This window comes from Mastigoproctus giganteus, chromosome 6, assembly GCF_048544385.1.
Source record: "Mastigoproctus giganteus isolate SK-2022 chromosome 6, ASM4854438v1, whole genome shotgun sequence".
Taxonomy (NCBI): Eukaryota; Metazoa; Arthropoda; class Arachnida; order Uropygi; family Thelyphonidae; genus Mastigoproctus; species Mastigoproctus giganteus.
The window spans coordinates 117,758,846-117,779,353 of record NC_143580.1 but is presented as its reverse complement, the minus strand read 5'-3'; the positions used below and the strand labels follow the sequence as shown (position 1 = coordinate 117,779,353).

General features: G+C 39.3%; 1 protein-coding gene across 5 annotated transcripts in view; it reads left to right on the top strand.

Annotated features, from left to right (window-relative positions):
* The window catches only part of LOC150084530 (uncharacterized), a 138,110-nt gene extending 119,122 nt beyond the window's left edge, over positions 1-18,988 (top strand). For 4 of the 5 annotated variants that reach the window (XM_090375296.1, XM_090375293.1, XM_090375295.1 and 1 more), the window contains one exon: positions 18,732-18,988. In XM_090375296.1, coding sequence (XP_090231422.1) covers positions 18,732-18,908 — 177 coding nt within the window. In that variant the 3' untranslated portion in view covers positions 18,909-18,988. The remainder of the gene's footprint in view (positions 1-18,731) is intronic. The other variant, XM_090375294.1, reaches the window with a different exon arrangement.
* The last annotated feature ends 1,520 nt before the right edge of the window (positions 18,989-20,508 follow it).

Genomic DNA, 20,508 nt, shown 5'->3' with positions numbered 1-20,508 from the left:
AGCCTTCCCTCTCTCCGTAACAAGCGCAATAGTTCGGACCGTCCAGAACCTGGATACAGATTTCTGTGAATTTATCTGTAATAAAAAAGTCATCTACAGTGACTTTATTACAGATTACACTTTGTACAGCAGAGGATTTACATCATCATGATCACTGGATATCCAAGTTGAAAAATATCATCATCCGCTGATACTTTTTCTTTTGCAAAATTTTTATATAGCATTTTAGCATTAGCATTAGTAGAGGCATTTGATGCAAGAAAGCAAGCTTATGCAGCATCAGCCAAAAAAAAACCCACTTCCACTTCACCCCTCTGTTCGTTCAAAATACCTGTCAAGCTGAGCCTTAAACTTATTTAGGCGATCAACCTCCACCACAGGGGATGGAAGTCTGTTCCACCAACCAACCACCCGCTGGCTAAAGGCAAATTTCCGCACGTCTATCCTACATCTGTCTTTCCTCAATTTGAATTTATGCCCTCTCAGGTGATTTTTCTGAGCTAGAGGAAGAATCCCATCAGCATTGAGCATGCTTAAACCATTCAAGGGTTTATACACCTCTATCAGATCACCTCGCTGGTGCCTAGTCTCCAGACACTGTAATTTGCAAAACTTAAGCCTTTCTTCGTAAGAGCACCCCTTTGTTCCATTCACTAATCTTGTTGCCCTTCTCTGTACTCGTTCCAGCAGCTCTACATCCTTCTTGAAATGAGGCCTCCAGACCTGTATACAGTACTCTAGGTGTGGCCTGACCATCGCCTTATACAATGGAATAATCACCTCCTTATCCCTGCTGGAAAAATTCCTGTATATCATTGACAATACTCCATGAGCTACTCTTGCAGCCCGTCTGCACTGCTCAGAGAACTTCATATCTGCCTGCACAACCACCCCCAAGTCCCTTTCATTCTCTACCACTGTCAGTGTAGTACCACAGAGTTGATACGTTGCTCTGGGGTTGCTGTTTCCCATGTGTAGTACTTTACATTTGTCAATGTTAAACTTCATTTGCCACCTCTCAGCCCATCTGCTCAACCTTTCCAGATCCTGTTGCAGCAGCATAGTGTCAGTAGTGTCCTTGACAACCCTGCCAACCTTTGTATCGTCTGCAAACTTGGACATTAAGCCCGATATACCATCATCAATATCATTTATAAATACAGAAAACAATAATGGACCCAACACTGAGCCCTGAGGGACTCCACTAATAACATCAGTCCACGATGAGCAGTGTCCATTGATTACCACTCTCTGTCTTCTCCCCCTCAACCACCCCTTTATCCATAGCAGCAATTTGCCTCCAATGTCACACTGCTCCAATTTGTGTAGCAGTCTTCCATGTGCAACAGTATCAAAAGCCTTTCTAAGATCCAAGTATATAATATCAAAGTTATTCCCTGCATCCAGTTCTTTTGTGACTGCATCATAGTATCCAATCAAGTTGGTCAGGCAAGACTTCCCCTTAACAAAACCATGCTGTGTCTGAGCTATAACTGAAGTCTTGTCTAAATGATCCTGCAGTGCTTCTTTAACCAGTGCCTCCATTAATTTTCCTGGAACAGAAGTTAAGCTCACAGGTCTATAATTACTTGTGTCAGCCTTTGATCCTCCTTTGTGAATTGGGGTCACATTTGCACATTTCCAGTCTATGGGTACCTCCCCTGAGTCCAAGGAAGCTATCATAATTATGGCTAAGGGTTTGCTTACTTCCTTTGCTGCCTCCTTTAATATAACTGGATAGATCCCATCCACCCCCGGTGCCTTTCTTGTGTTTATCTTCAACAGTTTCTCCTCCATTTTACTCCCAGTTATTTCAAGATTCTGTAGCTTACTGCTAGAGTTGAATACACCTCTGGCATTCCCCTTGCTGAATAACTCCTCATGTGTGAATGTCGATGCAAAATATTCATTTAGTTTGTTAGCTACCTGAGCAGGATCATCAACAGTTGACCCATCAATATCAAGTGGACCAATCTGATTCATCCCCTTCCTTCTAGAGTTTACATAAGTAAAGAACTCTTTGCTGTTTTTCTTTGCATCCCTTGCCAAGGATTTCTCGTAATCTGCCTTCGCCTGCCTAACCTCCTTTGTAACTTGGTTGCATATCAACTTGTATCTATCATAGGCTTCTGTGTCATGTGTTAATTTGTATGTATCCCATGCATTTTTCTTTTCTGCCATATGCCTCATTAGTTCATCTGACATCCATTTTGGCCTAAACCTTGAACAATATTTCTTAGTTGGTATGTAAAGCCTAGTAGCTTCCAAGATAAGTTCTTTGAATGCTTCCCATTTTGAATTTGCTGTTGGTAACATCATCAGTTGGTCCCACTGTATAGAATTTAAATACTGTCTCAGTCCATCGTAGTCGCCTTTACGGAAGCAATAACCCTTCCCTTTACCCCTAATGGTAGTTACCTCTTTGAGTAAATCCCACTTCAGCACACTGTGATCACTGCCACCTAGTGGTTCATTTATCTGCAGATTCTTAATGCATGAAGAATCACTGCTGATAATCAAATCAAGAGTATTACTCCCTCTAGTTGCCTCCCGAACATGCTGATGTAGAAAACAATCATCCAATAAATCCACAAAAGCCCTGCTAGTGTGTGGGTAACCAGCCCCCAAATTCCAGCCAATATCTGGGAAATTAAAATCTCCCATTATAAGACTCTCTGATTTACTGGCCCACTCTATTTCCCTGTATGGTTCCTTATTATACTCATCAGAGTCATTAGGCCTATAGCACACTTCTACTCTCAATTTTGATCTCCCAATGTTTATGTCACACCAAACTGACTCAACACTGTACTGTCCAGCGATGTCGACTGGCTTCACTTCCTTGGTTTTTATGTGTTTCTTAACTAATAGCATAACCCCTCCCCCCTTCCTATCCTGTCTATCCTTTCTGTAGATGTTGTACTCCCCAAATTGCAGTTCTGCATCCCTTATATCTGTGTGACACCACGTCTCTGATATCCCAACAATATCTGCCTTGGATGTTTTGAGCAATACCTCAAATTCATCAAATTTATTTACTAAACTCCTAACATTGGTGTACACGCAAGTATACCTGCACCTGTTTCTATTCTTAGCTACCCTAACACAACCCATGTGTTTACTTGTACCGCAATGGCTCCCAGCAGTCTCTGAAATACCAGGCATCTTGTTTTTCAGGCTTCTGCTCATTCTAATAGAAGCAGTGCAAGAATCTCTTTCACCTTTGCCAGTGGCTACTGTCAAACTATTGGTCTTTGTCTCCCCCCAAGCTAGCAGTTTTCCGACCCACCTAACACTGCCTCGATAGCATCAGCAAATATTCTTGCACCCTTTCTATTTAAGTGTATTCCATCCCTGTAGAAGCAATCTCTCCTGTTAACAAGTACAGTCCAGGCTGAAAAAAATTCTAACCCTTGAGCCTTGCACAATCTTTCCAGGGCCGAATTTATATAATTTCTGTTTTGGTTATTTCTTATGTTGTATTCTAATTTATGCTGTAATTGTTCTCTTTAATTGTCTACTTCTCTAAATTATGCAAGACAGTATGTTTAATGCATCTTAACACATAATCTTAAACTCAAAACCCTTACACATAATATTTGACAATCTTACACCAGAAGCCTAGAGACCCTTGATTTCGATGTGACTCCTCTATCGGCTTTTTTCCCCCTTTTCTGAATGTAAAACCCTTGGCCATTGGGCATAATAAATCTTGCACTGCAATCAAGATTTATTAAAAGTTCTTTGCTTTTACTTGTGAATTTTTTCTTTAGCCTAATACCAAAAGAAAAAATCTGAAAGGATTAAATCAGTACTGATTATAGGACCGATTGTCATGCCAATTGCTCTGTTAGGGAAATTAACGTGGAACCAATTTTGCATAGGAATATTAAGGCTGGCTGAGGCCAGAGCGCCGTTCTACATGATGATCATTTTCTGCGGGGTTAGACAACGTATGACTTTAGGAAAAATAAAATTCTGAGGCATAGAGAAGTATTTTCTGAAGTCATTGCGCCTATTAAAATGAATGGACCCATTTTTTTTTTTTTTTTTTTAATAAATACCATCCTATACATTGCCACTTAGGAATTGCTTTGCCTTTTCTCCTCTGTTTTCTGCAGATCATGTAATCCCCAATAATGGTTATTTTTTGTGAAGTCGTCATTAATGACGACTTAAAGGTAAAAAAAATGGCGCCACCTGACCAAAGCGTGTTCTTTAAGAGATATTAGTAGTAGCAAATGCCTCTATAGTAGTAGAGGCCTGTGATGCAAGAAAGCAAGCGTATATCATCAAAAAAGAAAAAAAGAAAAACAATTTCACACATCCATTCCCTCTAAACGTTTGTCCAATTCATGCTTGAATTTATTTAAGCTATCAACTTCTAATACGACAGATGGAAGTTTGTTCCAGCAATCAACTACCCGCTGGCTAAAGGAAAAAAATGATCAAGAAAGCAAGCTTATACAGCATCAGCAAAAAAAAAAAAAAACGAAAACATTTCACTAGCCATTCCATCCAATAGTTTGTCTAGTTCCTCCTTGATTTATGCCTCACCATGTTTGTAGTCTGAACAAGAGGAAGAATCTCATCAGCATTGAGCTTGCTCAATCCATTCAAAGCCTTAAACAACCAATCAGATCACGTACAGGTGCCTAGTCTCCCTATTGCAATTTGCGGAACTGAAGCTTTTCTTGGTAAGAGCATTATTTTGTTCCCCTCACAATCTCGTTGTCCTTCTCTGTACCCCGTCTCTACAGCTCTACATTCTTCCAAAAATGCGGCCTCCAATGCAGTACTCAAGATCTGACCTAACCATTGCATGATACAATGGAATAATCATCCTTACTCCTGTATATCATTAACAAAATCCCATGAGCTTTCCTGGAAGCCTCTCTGCGCTTCGAGAACTTCATATCTGACTGCACAGTTACCCCCAGGTCTTTTTCATTTTCCACTAGCCTGAGTGTAGTATTACACAGTTAGTACGTTACTCTGGAGTAATTGCTACTCATATGCAGTACTTTGCATTTGTCAATATTAAATTTCGATTGCCATTTCTCTGCTCATCTGCCTAAATTTTCTAGCTCTTGTTGAAGTAGCATACCTCCATTGCTGCCTTTAACCGCTCCTGCCGACCTTGTATCATCTTCAAACATAAATAGCCTGATATACCTTAGCAGTATAATTGATAGATATAGAAAACAATAATGGACCCAGCACCAAACCCTGGAAGGCTCTACTAATAACATTAGTCCATGAAGAGAATTGTTCATTGAAAACCACTCTGTCTTCTACAATTGAACCATCCCTTTATCCATATCAGTTCTTGCCCTTAATATGCCATATTGCTCCAATTTTTTCAGCAGTCTTCCCTGTGCAACAGTATCAAAAGCTTTCCTAAAATCCAAGTACATGATATCAAAATTATTTTTTTTGCATCCAGTTGCTTTGTGGCTGTATCATAGTATGCAATCATATTGGTCAGACAATTTCTTATTCACAAACCCATGTTGTGTCTGAATTACTTCTTTAACCAGTGACTCCATAATACTCTCATAATTATGTCTAATGGTTTGACTATCTCCATTTCTGCCTTTGTAAATATAATTGTTTAGATCCCATCCTCCCCAGCTACCTTTTTTTTTTTTTTTTTTTTTGTTAACTTCAACCCGTTTCCCTTCCACTTTCAGTTATCACAAAATCATTTAGCTCCCCATTAGAGTTTGATAAATTTCTGGCATTTCCTTCTCTAAAGATTTGCTTTAGGGAAGGAAATGCCAGATGTAGGATCAACAGTTAAACCATGGACATCAAGTTGCCCAATGTGATTTAACCCCATTCTTCTATTGTTAATATAAGTATAGAATTCTTTGATGGTGTCTTTTCCAGAGATTTCTCGCAATCTGCCTTAGCTTACTTCCTTTGTGACTTGATTACAGACTAGTGTACATCTATCGCAGGCTTCTGTCACCTCGTACATACCATGCATTTTTCTTTTCTGCCACGCATCTAAGTAATTCATCTGACATACATTTAGGTTTAAACCTCGAACTATATTTCTTAGTTGTTATGAAAAGCCTAGTTGCGTCTGTGATTGTTTCCCCTGAATGCTTTCCATGTATAATTTGTTTTTGGTAAAGTGCTTGAACTGTATAGAATTTAAAAATTGAGTGAAACCATTCTAGTCACCTTTTACGAAAGCGAAAACCCTTCCCTTTACCATTGATCGTAGTTACATCCTTAAGTAAATCCCTAGTCTGACTTCGTTGTAGGAAAAATCTTAGAGACAATGATTAAGAGTGCAATTCATGGACATGATAGATATGACATTCTGAAGGACACATAACATGGCTTTCTTGAGGAAAAATCATGCTTAACTAACTTAGTAGGCTATTTTGAAACAGTTACTCATGAGTTGGATTTCGGGAATAATTTCAACAGTTTATTTGAATTTTAGCTAAGCATTTGACTCGGTCCTTCATGAGAAATTACTGTATAAGCTTTAACAGGTTGCAATTACTGGTGAGATTCTAAGATGGGTTGCTAGGTGGCTGCAGGACAGAAGACAGAGGGTTGTAATTAATGGGTATTCTTCATAATGGTGTAAAGTCAGGAGTGGGGTCCCTCAGGGATCGGTTCTTGGACCACTGCCGTTTCTCATTATCATAAATATCATCGACGTAGGGATAGGTGCGATGCCAAAATTTGCAGATGACGTCAAGATTGGTAGAGTCGTTAATCATCAGTGCTGCTAAATGGGGAATAGCAACCCACAAATAAATTATACACTTCATGGGGTTGAATTATAAACAGTGGAGGAGGAAAGGGATCTGGGAGTTAAAATACGTGCAGATATGAAGTTTTCTGAACAGTTTAAACAGACAACCAGGAGGCGCCTCCGTAGCCAGGTGGGAAGGAGCAGCAGTGCGTAGCACATGTTTCTTGATTAGACCGGGGTTCGAGCCCGTCACCACCAAATACGGAGGATGCGGAAAGGTCAGGAAATGACCACCGCATATCCCGGAGCAATATGGCCTTAGTTGCTAATGCTCCTAAAAACCAAATAACAACAACAACAACCAGGAAAGCCTATGCAGTCCTATCGATAATTTATCAACGTTATCCAGTAGGAAGTCTTAATCCCACTGTATAAGGCAATTATAAGACCACATTCGGAATACTGTGTTCAAGTATGGAGACCTCATCTGAAAAAAGACTTGCGTTTCTTGAAAGGGACCAAAGACGGGCAACTGGAATGGTCAGATCGCCAGAAGGACGACCGTATGAGGAAAGACACAATACACCAAGCCACGATTATGCGCGCTTCAGAGCTTGGCAACCAGGCACCTCAGAGGTGACTTGATTGAGGTTTACAAGGCTCTGAGAGGGATTACTGAGATAAATGAAGGGTGGAATTCTCACTGTTATAAAGAATTCCAGAACTCTAGGGGGTCATAGATTCAAACTACAGGTCTCTAGGTTTAAATTAGATTGGAGAAAGGTTTCTTTTAGCCAGCTAGTCGTTGATTGCTGGAACAAGTTACCTTCGCAGGTAGTTGAGGCTGACAGTTCGAATAAATTCAGAGGTCAACTGGATAGTCACCTGTGTGAGGAGGGAAACATACAACTTATTTTCTTATCTACTTGGTTGTTTTTTTTTTTTTTTTTTGCCAGCATAGCAAAAGCCTGTGGCTTCCTTGCACTATATGGCGAATACTATTACCATTAATGGTTGAAGAATTTCATGACATGATATGTTTAGTTGAAACGTGGATGCAGGAATCTCTACAGGATGTTTTCCCACTGCCGAAGAATCTCAGCTACACGCCATACACTGACATCAAGATTTAATCGTAGAGGTGGTGGAACAGTAATAATTTTAAAATCCAATATTAACGTTTTGAACACATACAACTCTAATACCTTCAACTTTGAGGGAATTTCCCTTTCACTACTAATCCAAGTTAAAGATTCTCTGCTTCAAATTTATAATATATATATTCCGCCTGGACCTACTGATGACATCATTAATGAAGTAATAACCTGGATCACTACTGTTCTTAAGCCTCAAACTAACGTCATTATAATGGGCGACTTTAACCTTCCCCTGCCCAAATATAATTTACAAATGAAGTTGCTGTCCGACTCATTTTTAGTTCTAGAAGCCAAAAAAAATCAACGTCCCTGCTACAAGAGGTAATCAAGCTCTTGATCTTGTATACTCTAATTTTACAATGCAAGAAAAACTTAGCAGCAACATTACATTTAAATCTGACTACAGAAGTATAGAACTAAAAGCAACAATTTGCTGCGGGAATCCTCGCCCTACTCAGGAAATCACCAAAAGAATATCATCAATAAAATTCCTTCAGAAAGGAAAGTTTTTGTAGCTCTTAAAATACTACCCACGTGATTCTCTCAAAAATATTCCTATACAGGACGGCACCTTTCTTCTTATAAAACAGCTGAATCAACTGAAAACAGAGTCGGCATCCAAACTTGTTAGAATTATCTTCTCACTCCAAACCTTGGTTCAAATCCCACCTGAAACCATACTTTAAAAGTAAGCAAAAATACCTACAAATTTCTACCACAGACAGTGAAAGAAATATGGCACTTCATCAGCACACATAAAATACAAAAAGAGCAGAGCTTTGTTTCAACTCAAAAAAATTCAGTCATACAAAAATTCATGTCCACGCTAAAGTACAATAAAAGAGTGCTTTCTACAAAAACAACAGCTACCTTACAGCATGATCTAGTTTTTGAATGGATAAGCTGCAATATGGAAACAAGCAATTCTGACATTTGCACTGAAGGTATACAAAACAGATTTATAGCATTTAATTCTTATTTTTTTCTTATTTTTTTTAGGAGCATTAGCAACTACGGCCATATTGCTCAGGGATATGCGGTGGTCATTCGCTGACCTTTCCACGTTCTCCGTATTTGGTGGTGACGGGCTCGAACCCCGCTCTAATCAAGAAGCGTGTGCTACGCACTGCTGCCCCTTCCCACCTGGCTACGGAGGCGCCATTTAATTCTTATGAACAAGCAGATAGCGTGCAACATGATATGTCTCCGGGTCAAGCCCCGCTAATTAACCAACTTGTGAACAAGAATACAGTTCAGCATGCGGTTAACCAATTACGCTCTGATAGTAGTGAAGGTCCTGACGGCATCCCTTGTCTTATTATTAGATTGTCCAGCGTATACATCATTGATTCGTTAGTGCATATCACTTCCAGGTGCATTTCCCAGCCATTCCTTCCAAGGCAATGGAAAACTTTCAGGATTACGCTGATTCCTAAAAAAAGCTTTCAGTAATAACCATCCCGGCCGTCGACCAATTGCTGTTTCGTCAATAAATACTAAAATTATTGAAAAAAATCATGCTCCCATATCTTCAACATGCAATCTTCACTAATGTACCTATCAACATGCATTTTGGTCCTAGAGAGCGCTCCACAACAATAAGCCTAGCTGACACCATTGTGCGCATCCAAACTGCGTTTCAAGATAAGGCACAATGCGATTGTATTTTACTTTGACATCAAAAGTGCTTTCGACAACACACATCTCAAAAAAGCTTTTGAAATACTAAAAAAAAATCATTTTCTCGTTGACACAATGATTATTTCCTATCTTCAATAAAGCCTAAATCCCAGACTTCTCCTCTTCCCCACTAGTACTGACAATATTCTCGTTACAACCTCAACAGGCATTCCTCAGGGAGCCGTTCTCTCCAGTACTATATTTGCAGCATCTCTTCAACCACTTCTAAAAAAAAATTCAAATCTACTGGCATATGCCGATGATTTAAAGTTATTTGTAATCTTCGAAGCCAGTGATGATATTCGCAAAGTTATCAATGATGCAAATTCACAGATTTGTGAAATCATCAAGTATCTGAAAGAGCTCAATCTGACTATAAATGCAAGCAAATCTGCCCAAATTACTTATTCCCTTCAGAAACCCAACCACACAGAAATAAAAATTGCAGATGTCCCAATCCCAAATTTAATGCTCACAAAGACATTGAAGTTGTTTTTGATAAAAAAAAAAAAAAATCTCTCCTTTAATGCCCACTATTTATATGTTGCTGAAAAAATTCAAAAAGCAAAATGGTTTATCAAACAAGAAACAGCGGCGATTCAAGACAGAAAAACAGTCATTAAGCATGTTCAAAGATGCATCTTTTCCATTCTGTCCTATGCTTCCGAAATCTGGTCTGGTGCTCCTCAAGTAACCGTCAAGAAATTTCTTGCCTTAGAATATTGGGTTCTTAGATGGCTCAATAGTAAGCTTCCTTTTTCCATCAATATCCAGGTAACAGCTTTATTTTATTTTTATTTTATTTTATTTTATTTTATTAATAACAAGATACACAACAGGTAACCATTAACAGTGTATCTGAGATCAGATCAATAAACATAATAACAATGATATGAAATCCAACAGGACGATAAACATTGATATAGATTCAAACAATAAAAGCATATGTACAAAAGAGGATTGTATTAAGTTAAGTTACCGGTATAACAAGTAATAATTAATCCGTTAGAGAATAGAAAAATAATATAACAAATAATAAGCTACAATAATTAGGTGTGAGCTAGTCACTTTGCAGTTTAAGTGAAGAGGCAAACTTGTGGATGGAGTTCATCAGTGATTGGGAGTTGTCAAAGAAGTCAATGCGAGAGTCATTTGCTGATTTGCTGATTCTGTTCAGTGGACTGAACTTCATTAAGTCCGTGTTGGCAGAGTCAAGGCGAAACGGTGTAAGGTTCCTGACTTGTCTACAGGGAGCATTGAAGTTTATTTTACTCAGGATATCAGATGCTTCGTAAATTCCAGTGATTATTTTGGCTAGAAGGGCGATGTCAGCAGTAACTCTTCTAGTGCACAGAGGCCTCAGATGAAAGTAATCACACAACGATTCATAATACACTGAGTGATAGAATAGAGGATTGCGGTACGTAAGGTAACGGATAAAGTTTTTTTGGACTGCTTCAATTTTGTTAGTTAAAGTCTTTGTGTGAGGATTCCAGATGGGTGAACTGAATTCAAGGATTGGCAGAACAATAGTTTTATAGAGGATAACCGCATATCTGTAGCTTTTGAACTTGTATGTGTTCCGTTTGATGAATCCCAGTGTTTTGAATGCTTTGCTGATGCTTTATGAAAACCTAAAAACAAAGCCTCTGCAACAGATGATCAACGAGTCTGGAGTTATGCTTCTTGCAAAGTTAGTCACTTCCGCATGCGATTCATCAAACTTAGCCAATATAATAGCTGCTCCCAACAGGGAAAATTCAAGAAACCAGCAATTCAAATCCAACCTCTCCAGGCTCAAAAAAAATGGACAGAATGTTCCCCAATGTATTCCTTCACCTCATAAATCATCACAACATTGATTGCAACAGGTTAATCAACTCTGAAGTCTACAGGAGTCAGATATACGATAAAATGAAGGGAAATAAAAACAGCACTCTGCCTCCAACCCAGTAACTGCAACTGAAAGCCAAATGTCCTGTTCTGCAAAATCTTTTTTAATTCATAAGTATAATTCCTAGTCATTGTTAATGTTTATATGAAATCTGCTATGTACATTTATTCGATTATTTTATGTTATTTCCTTTGTATTATTATCTGCCCCTAGCCATGTGTTGTGATGGGCTTGTGCTGTATTTGCAATAAATTAATATTTATTATTCCTGTTTTCTGGTCGGATTGACTGTTTTGCTGTGCAAAAATCCAGCAAAACAGTCAAATCCGCCAGAGTTTCTGGAAGAGAAAAAAAAACAAAAAAACTTGCTGTTTTCCTGAGACAGACAACCTCGGCCACGGAGCGAAAGAAGCCCATCAAAGCCCTTCGCTCACTGGCGGGTCATCGAACCTGGACCTTTTTCACACAGTGTGAGAATGACTGCGATTATAACCACTGTGCTACCTCCGAGGACAAAATCTCCTTTTGTTATAAAACAAAACACTGTATGGTGGGAAAGTGCCCTTGAACGTCTCCGTGCCGCCAGATGCCCTTCCAATTTATACAAGCTGTTCCAGAACTACTTTTCAGAGCGTTCTGTAGTAGTTAAATCAAAATTTCTTCAGATCACAAGGCCTGTCTACCGGGGTTGTCCTCAGGGCTCTGTCCTGGGGCCTCTGGTCTGGAACATGGTTCTCCAAAATTGGCTTGGTAACTCCTTTGACAACACAAAAATTGTAGCATTTGCGGACGATCTCACCATTATCGTGTCTGGAAACTCACGCTCTGCTCTGGAAGCTAATGCTCAGCACGTTTTGTCCAATCTCTCCATCTGGACCAGGTTAAACAAGCTGCACATAAATCCAACTAAATCCAAAATGATGATCTTCAAGAACAAGCTTGACCTGCGGAGACCCCCGCAAATCAAGATCTCTGGTGTGCAACTGCCTTTAGTTACGCAAGCAAGGGTCCTAGGAGTCACTATAGACCACAAACTCTGCTTCTTCCCACACCTCAGCACCAAAGTTAAAGGTTTTTCTGCCTCCATCCTCAGAGTCTCTCGAAGTGATTGGGGTTTGTCTAAGAGAACGTTATCGCTATACTACAAAGCAGTATTCCTACCCATTGTAACTTATGCTGCCGGAGTGTGGTTCCACCGTGCAGTTATCATAAAAATGAGAAACAAACTGAACTCCATCCAAAGAGGAATGATTCTGGCCACTCACCGTATATGCAGGACTGTCTCCACGGCAGCTATTCAGGTAATTGCGGGAACTCTCCCGCTTGATTTGTTTACAATCTTCCGTGGGCTCTGCTTCAGAATCAGAAAAAAAATACCAACCTGTATTCTGGATATTGAGCCTAATCTCACTGCAGATGATAAACGTGAAAAATCAAGATGTTACAATGAACTGATCAACATCTGGCAAACCAGGTGGAATACGTCGCCACAAGGCGCAGTAACCAAAAGATTCCTCCCCGAGGTAAAGTTTGCGATGACTAAAACTACAAGATCCTGGTTCTCTCTCAGCCTTGAAACGTCCTTCTTGGTGACTAGCCACGGCTCCCTGAATGAAAAGCTGCACCAACTGGGGCTTCTCGCTACCGACCTATGCTTTTGTGGAGGCAAGGAAAACTGGTACCACCTTCTTTTTGACTGTGACCTGTATGAGGATCTCAGAGATCAACTTCGGATAAAAATTCTGAACTTCTCCCCAACCAACGTGGATCAACTAATCCAGACTCCAGACAATCTTTCCTCCCTGCAGGCCTTTGCATCCGGCATCTTTACCCGGCGAAAGACCTTGTATGCCAATCAAAACCAGATAAGCAATTCTGCAGTCTAGATTTCACTCTTGTGAAGGGAAAGGCTAAATTCTAATTTTTTTTTTTTCTTTATTTTACTTTATTCTTATTTATTTATTTTTTGCTAAATTTGCCATACTATCAATTTTTATTTTATTTTATTTTATTTTTATTTTATTATTTATTTTTTTTATTTTTTTATTATTTTTTTTAAATTTTATTTTATTATTTTTTTTTTATTAAAATTTTGTTAAATTTTTTTTTTTTTATTTCTTTTTGCTAAATTTGCCATACTATCAATTCTTATTTTATTTTATTTATTTCTTTTTTTCTCATACATAAATATATTACTGTATTATTATAATATATTACAATGGATTACTTTTATTATTATTATTATTATTATTTTTTTTTTTTTTACAACTTGCACCACGGGTAGTTTTTTTTTTTTTTTTTTTCTCTCCTCTCTTCCCTCTGGAATGGGCCATCTGCTGACAACAGCAGGTTCCTGGCCCATCTGCTGACAACAGCAGGTGGGTCAGAGTCTCTTTCGAGACGGTACGTGTTTTACTGGGACTGGCCCACCTTCCCGTGGTGTGGACGAGTACCCAGAATCATCTATCCAGGTGACTGATGCTTCTGGGTAGCCAAGAGGCCAGAACAGAACAACAGAACACACACATAATACACACAAACCGACGTCACACACATCTGGCCCATCTGTAGTGATACTGTTCTTCACAGAGATACGAGGCGGAGTTGAACAAACGTTCTAGGTGCCGCCCTTACATATACACATGTCCACATGTTTTGTTATAAAAATAAATAAATAAAAACCTATCATATTAGAGCTATCCGAGAATTTCTTCATCTACCCGTGTGTATTATGTCTATAAATTGCATGCGTTGTCTGTTCGGATTTTCTGTTTTTCCGGACGAAAAACCCTAGTTTACCAAGAGAAAAAAAGAAACTTTCTGTTCTCGTCTGAGACGGACTAACTCAGCCAGAGTTAGTCCGTCTCAGAGAGTGAAAAGAGCTCATAGTTTCTCGCATCATTGATAGGATTCGAACGCAGGCCTTTTCCTCGCTGTCTGATGATTTGGTTTGGTTTTTTTTTTTTTTTTTTTTAGGAGCATTAGCAACTAAGGTCATATTGCTCCGGGAATATGCGGGTGGTCATTCCCTTGACCTTTCCGCATCCTCCGTATTTGGTGGTGACGGGCTCGAACCCCGGTCTAATCAAGAAGCGTGTGCTACGCACTGCTGCTTCTTCCCACCTGGCTACGGAGGCGGCGCTGTCTGATGAGGACTTGATTATAATTACTGTGCTAGCCGCGATGACTCGCTAAACTTCATAGTGCGTGAACTAAACTACTGTATTATATTAGGGTCATATCGAAAGTAACTTTCAACTACCCTCTGTATTGTCTGTAAATTGTGTCTTTCTCTGGCCGATTTGCCTGCTTTGCTGGACGAAAAACCCCAGTTTTACCTGGGGGGGGAAGAGTGAACCTTGCTATCTACGCCTGAAACCGACTAACTCAGCCTGGAGTGAAATAATTCCATAAAAATTCCTCCGTCATCGACGGAATTCACCCACCCAGGCTTTTTCCATCCGGTTTGTGGAGGACGGTGACTATATCACTGTGCTATCCGTCAGACTTCATAGTGTATGTACATAGTGTTTGGGGAGGGGGCGCCACCGACGTTTCCCACAACTGCACCATAAATACTCTTGTGAAATATACATTACTCTGTATACTTCTGGAAAAGCCAGACGAAAGTATTGTGTGTTGTATGTGAGAAGTATTATGTTGGATTCTGTTGTTGTGGTCTGGCTTTTGGCCGCAGGACTCCTAATGGAATCCCACGTTGCCTTTAGACGCCGCTAGGAGGTAAGCCAGCCTTCCCATTATTATATAGGGAAAAACAGGCAGCCCATGCCTCTTACAAGAAGTCGCCTTCACTAGAGTCATACGCCAAATTTTCCAAAACAAGGATGGATTTCCAGAAGAGTAAACAATTTCATGAACGGCCGGCTATCCAGGGGAAAACGTGTGTTGCACCCCTCTATCTTTAGATGTCCAGGAATGGTGTGAGCATGTGCTGCGTTTTAAGCGAGATCACCGTGTGTCCGAAGCATATCCTTGGAACGAAGCGTTTAACGTTTCTTCACCTTCTAGTAATACAGAAATTTCCGAAGAACAACTAATAAAAATAATAAATTCACTACCTGACAAGTCCACCATAGGAATTGACGCAATACCTCTTTTTAGTCTAAAAATTGCTTCTTATTTCATCAGCAAAGAGCTCACTCAACTCTACAACAAAGTACTGTACTCAAATTTGCACAGGTGCCTTCAAGCTGGTTATCATACAGAGTAGTGGCAGTTCTGAAAAAGCCTCGTGCGAAAAGACCGGCTGACTTCAGGCCAATATCAATTACCTCTCCCTTCCTAAAATGCCTCGAGAAGTGCATCTATAATGATGTAGCACTCGCAATCTTTGCGCATAGGCCAGAACATACCCATTATGCCATGCCTAATAGATCTACTGTAACCTGCCTACAGTCATTATCACAGAAAATACTTCGCGCCTGGAATGACAACGAAGATCTTCACACCATTTTTCTGGACATGAAATCTGTTTTCGACTCAGTCCAAATAACACCCCTTCTTGCCTTACTTGAGAGATTCTACGGGATATCCGGAAATATGCTCGAGATCCTCAATAATTTGCTATCTAGGAGAATGCTTCACTTCAAAGGCGATGGCATTACAGTCACTAAAAGCGTCGAAGTAGGGATCCACAAGGTGGTTCTCTCTCAGCCTTGTATTTGCAGCAATATTCGTTCCACTAATGGATCAAATTCCAGCTTTCCTATCGTATGCTGATGATATTGTTTGCTACTTGCCATGCAAACGCCATGTTGGTGATTCACAAGAAAGACAAACCGCCTCTGAATCTGTAAACAGCTACCTAAATACATTCTGTAAGTATGCCAAATTTTTTGGCCTGTCAGTCAATCCAGAGAAGTCAAACTATCTCATCTTTACGCCAAGTCGGATGACTTCTACTGATATTGCATCTTCTCTACTTCCGGAACTGGCAGGAAATGTTCTGACTCCCACAGACAGTGTGAAATTCCTAAGAGTAATCCTTGATGCCAACCTCACCTATAAAAAAACAAATCCAAGCTCAGTATTCCAAAGCCCTGAGAGCGTTCTGGGGAATGAAAATTGATCTGTGCAAAACGCACGATAAACAAATAATCAAGAAATACCTCGCAACTTACTTCTGTAGTGTACTCTCCTATGCCGTAGAAGTTTGGTCGGCGGCACCACTCACCAGCCTCAGGAAACTCTGGGGCCTCGAATTCTGGGTGCTGAAGTGGGCCAACTTGTGGTCGCACCAGATCTACACAACATCTAAATCTACTCTCTGCTGCAACCTGCAATATATGCCCATAGTCCACAGAGCCCATGTACTAAAAATAAAAGCATTCCTTCATCTGTGCTCAGCTAAGCAGGATCACATCAACATCTGGAACACGGTTGGTTGGCGTTTGCCAGGCAAACATCTCCGTAGTACCCCCTTCTCGTGCTCAAAGCTCCAGCAGTTACACAATTTCAAGAGACACTTCCCTAATGTGACTCTGGACACTCTCAACTCGATCGACATCGACCTGTGGACTATAGAAAAGGCATATCGCGATGGCATCTTGTCCTATCTTGCTGTTTGTAAAGGACATTTGTGTAAGTGCCGATCCTAGTTAGTTAACCGATGTCATTTCATGTTCTGCTCAACTTGTAGTCCTTTTTTTGCTGTAATTTGTAGTCCTTTTTCGCTGTAATTACTACTTCATTTTTACATTGTGATTATCATCTTTGCTTTGATCTATTAATTATTATTTAGTTATTATTATTATTTTATTTGTTTATTTTATAAAACAAAATTACTTGTATAAACAACAAATTGTAAATTCCTCTGGCTTTCTGTGTAAGGAATGACTATTGTATAAAATTTATGTTAATAAAGAATCTTATTATTATCTGTCAGATCTTCATAGTGTTAAACTCCGAATAGAAACCCTGAAATTTGCAGCACATGTCGGATAAGTGGCGCATTTGTACAAATCCGCCACTAACTCGAATGTCGCAGAAAAATATTTAAGTCGTTCTGAAACAGCATTTGCCTCTTAATATTCGCATTACCTGAAACTTTTGCAGCACACTCTATATCCCTTTGTCAATGTAATTTAAGACAATCCGGAATAACAGGATTTCCAGCGCCAGACAGTGCGACTCAACGTCTAACGCTATCCTAGTCTGAAGCTTTACTCACAACACTTTGCCTCCACTCCTGCAGCGAGTTAAGGATATTTTCATCATTCATTTAAGAAACTTTCTAAGGAAAATTGAAATTAGTAATAATAATGCAACATATTCTCCGGGAGCCCTCGTGTGTAGCACACTTGCTAGCATCACGGTCCGCCCCACATCGGGTGGAAAAGACCAAGTTCGATTCTCCCGTCGATGACGAGGAATTTTTATAGGCCTTTTTCATAACGTGGCTGAGTTAGGTAGCCGGTCTCAGGAGAAGGTAGCTGGAAGAAAAACCCGAGTTTACGGAAGGAAACTCGGGTTTTTCTTCCAGCAAACGGAAAATCGACCTCGGAATACACGCAATTTACGGACAATATGTACGGAGCAATATGACCTTAGTTGCTGATGCTCCTAAAACCATACAACAACAACTTCCCCGGGACTGAGTCAAAAGCTTAATATTAACATTATAATAATAATACTATTATTGAAGGAGTTTACTTATGCATAAATAAACATGCATTTAGCCAAGAAATATCTTTTAGAATACTGTTATTATTATATTTACATTATATTGCGTTATTAATACTAATAGTGTTAATAGTATAGTAAAATATGTAGTATAAATAAGGCACTAACTTGTATGTCTAGTTTTCAATAGTCTCAGGCCTTTAGTCCTAAATTTTTGAGTTTTAAACTACTGTGCATCCATTGGCATCTCTCATATTGTGGAGTTAATTTCACAACAGTGTTGTCATCCATTATGCCACCGGGTATCTACCCACCCACCGATGAAGGAACAAATAGCCTTGAAATGGCCGTCTGGGTAGTGCTGTCCACTGAGAATAAGTAATAATAGTCTTCCCTTTTGGAGAAGCGTTACTTATTAGAAGCATAACGAACAGGCAACTCGTTGTTGAGGTATTCACAATATGAGATATAAATAAAACGATGCCATGTAATCAACTTTGGTTGGCTTACTATGTACAGACTTGATGTAACGCACTAAATTGTATATACTATTATTATTAACCAGCAATAATATTTGAATTGATAAGAAAATTGAAGTCAAATGATTGTGTCAAATAACTTTTATTGTTCTTTCCAGGTTGTTCTTCCAACCAAGACAATCAGCAATGAGCGCATACTTGAGACGTTACTGTTCCAAGCTGATACTGGGATGTACCGCATACAGCCTTCCTATTTTGACGAATGTCGAGGAGCAGATAACAATTGTGCTGAAGAAAATAATCCTAATGTTAAAGGAACATTAGAAGGTTATTGAATAGGATATTGAGGAAATCAAAAAACACGGTAAATTAATGAAGCTAAGCATCGTTATTTCCTGGAACAGTAAACATGAAAAAAGGGAAAAATTATATATTTATTTTGTTTTTAAGAGCAGATATATAATTTATTTATGTAAATAAAGTGTATAAAGAGTAACCTGCAAATTTAAAATGTGATTTCAGTAATCCATACAACCCCCTCCCCAGAGCGTCGCATTATATTCGTAGTTACCTTTCACAGTTAAACACAAATGATCTTTTTTGCACACAACCAGATCCAACAAGCAATAAATATCCACAGCAGAGAAGGCTATGGGTTTCACAAGTCGTAAGTATATATCTGCGTTGGAACATACCAATAAAGAAGTTAATAAATAATGTTAGCAATTGTGATAATGGAAAGTTAGTGTACTATAAAATAGGTTAACAGTTTTCCAAAAAAAAGTGGGAGGTAAGTTATAGTTAAAGTACAAATTGTGCTATATTTAAATTAAAATTACATATTGAAAAAATAGACAAAAATCAATTCCAATCGAAAACTGCCATGACGTGCAATTTTAATGCTCGTCGGAAGGAAGCAAACCGATGTACATTCCACGACATAGTCCATATTTTCCTTGTAAAATACAATATAATGTTGTAGTCATTATCATCACAGTTTGTATCACATCCCACTTTAGATGGTTAGTCCAGTGATCCTAGTTAATTATGTTATATCAGGTTCCTCGTGGAAATTATTATACAAGGTCACATCCAGTAAGTCGGGATACTCCCTGGATCATTTAAAATATCCAGATCCTTTTCAAAGACGAATTCTTCCAGGTCCTGGCTCTTTTAATTGCTAACCCTCAATGGGGATCGGGCGTTGGCACCCATTCCAATCAACAATCATTTAGATTTCAACTGATCACAAACCTTATCCAGGTAACTTTATACAGTAATTAAGTTCTTATTATGAACCACAGTCACAGCCATCACATTTCTACTATGTTACACAATTCTCCACCTTAAAGGAAATCTCTAAGTGCTCCTTTAAAAACATGGTTCTTGAAGAATGAGTACATTTATATTCATTTATTTCGAGAACCTTAACCAGTTGCAGAGATGAGATGGCGCCTCCGTAGCCAGGTGGGAAGGAGCAGCAGTGCGTAGCACACGCTTCTTGATTAGACCGGGGTTCGAGCCCGTCACCACCAAATACGGAGGATGCGGAAAGGTCAGGGAATGACCACCGCATATTCCCGGAGCAATATGGCCTTAGTTGCTAATGCTCCTAAAAACCAAATAACAACAACAACAGTTGCAGAGATAATGATGTGGGTCTTTGTCCGTTCACTTGAACGGACAAAGGTGCTTAACTGCATTTGCTGACTTTACGCCTGCTATTTGAAACACCAGCTAGTAATAATTATTTACTTTCTAACCTGTGGCCCATATTTTGGGGGTTAAGGAGGGGAGCTACATCTTACGCACTGCACAATATTTGAAAAGATGAGTATGAAGGATATATATATTTTTTATTATTTAAATCAGATTAAGGTACCCCGGAAACGTTATACGAAGCCGGAGAGTTTCTTGCCAATAGACAAGCATTTA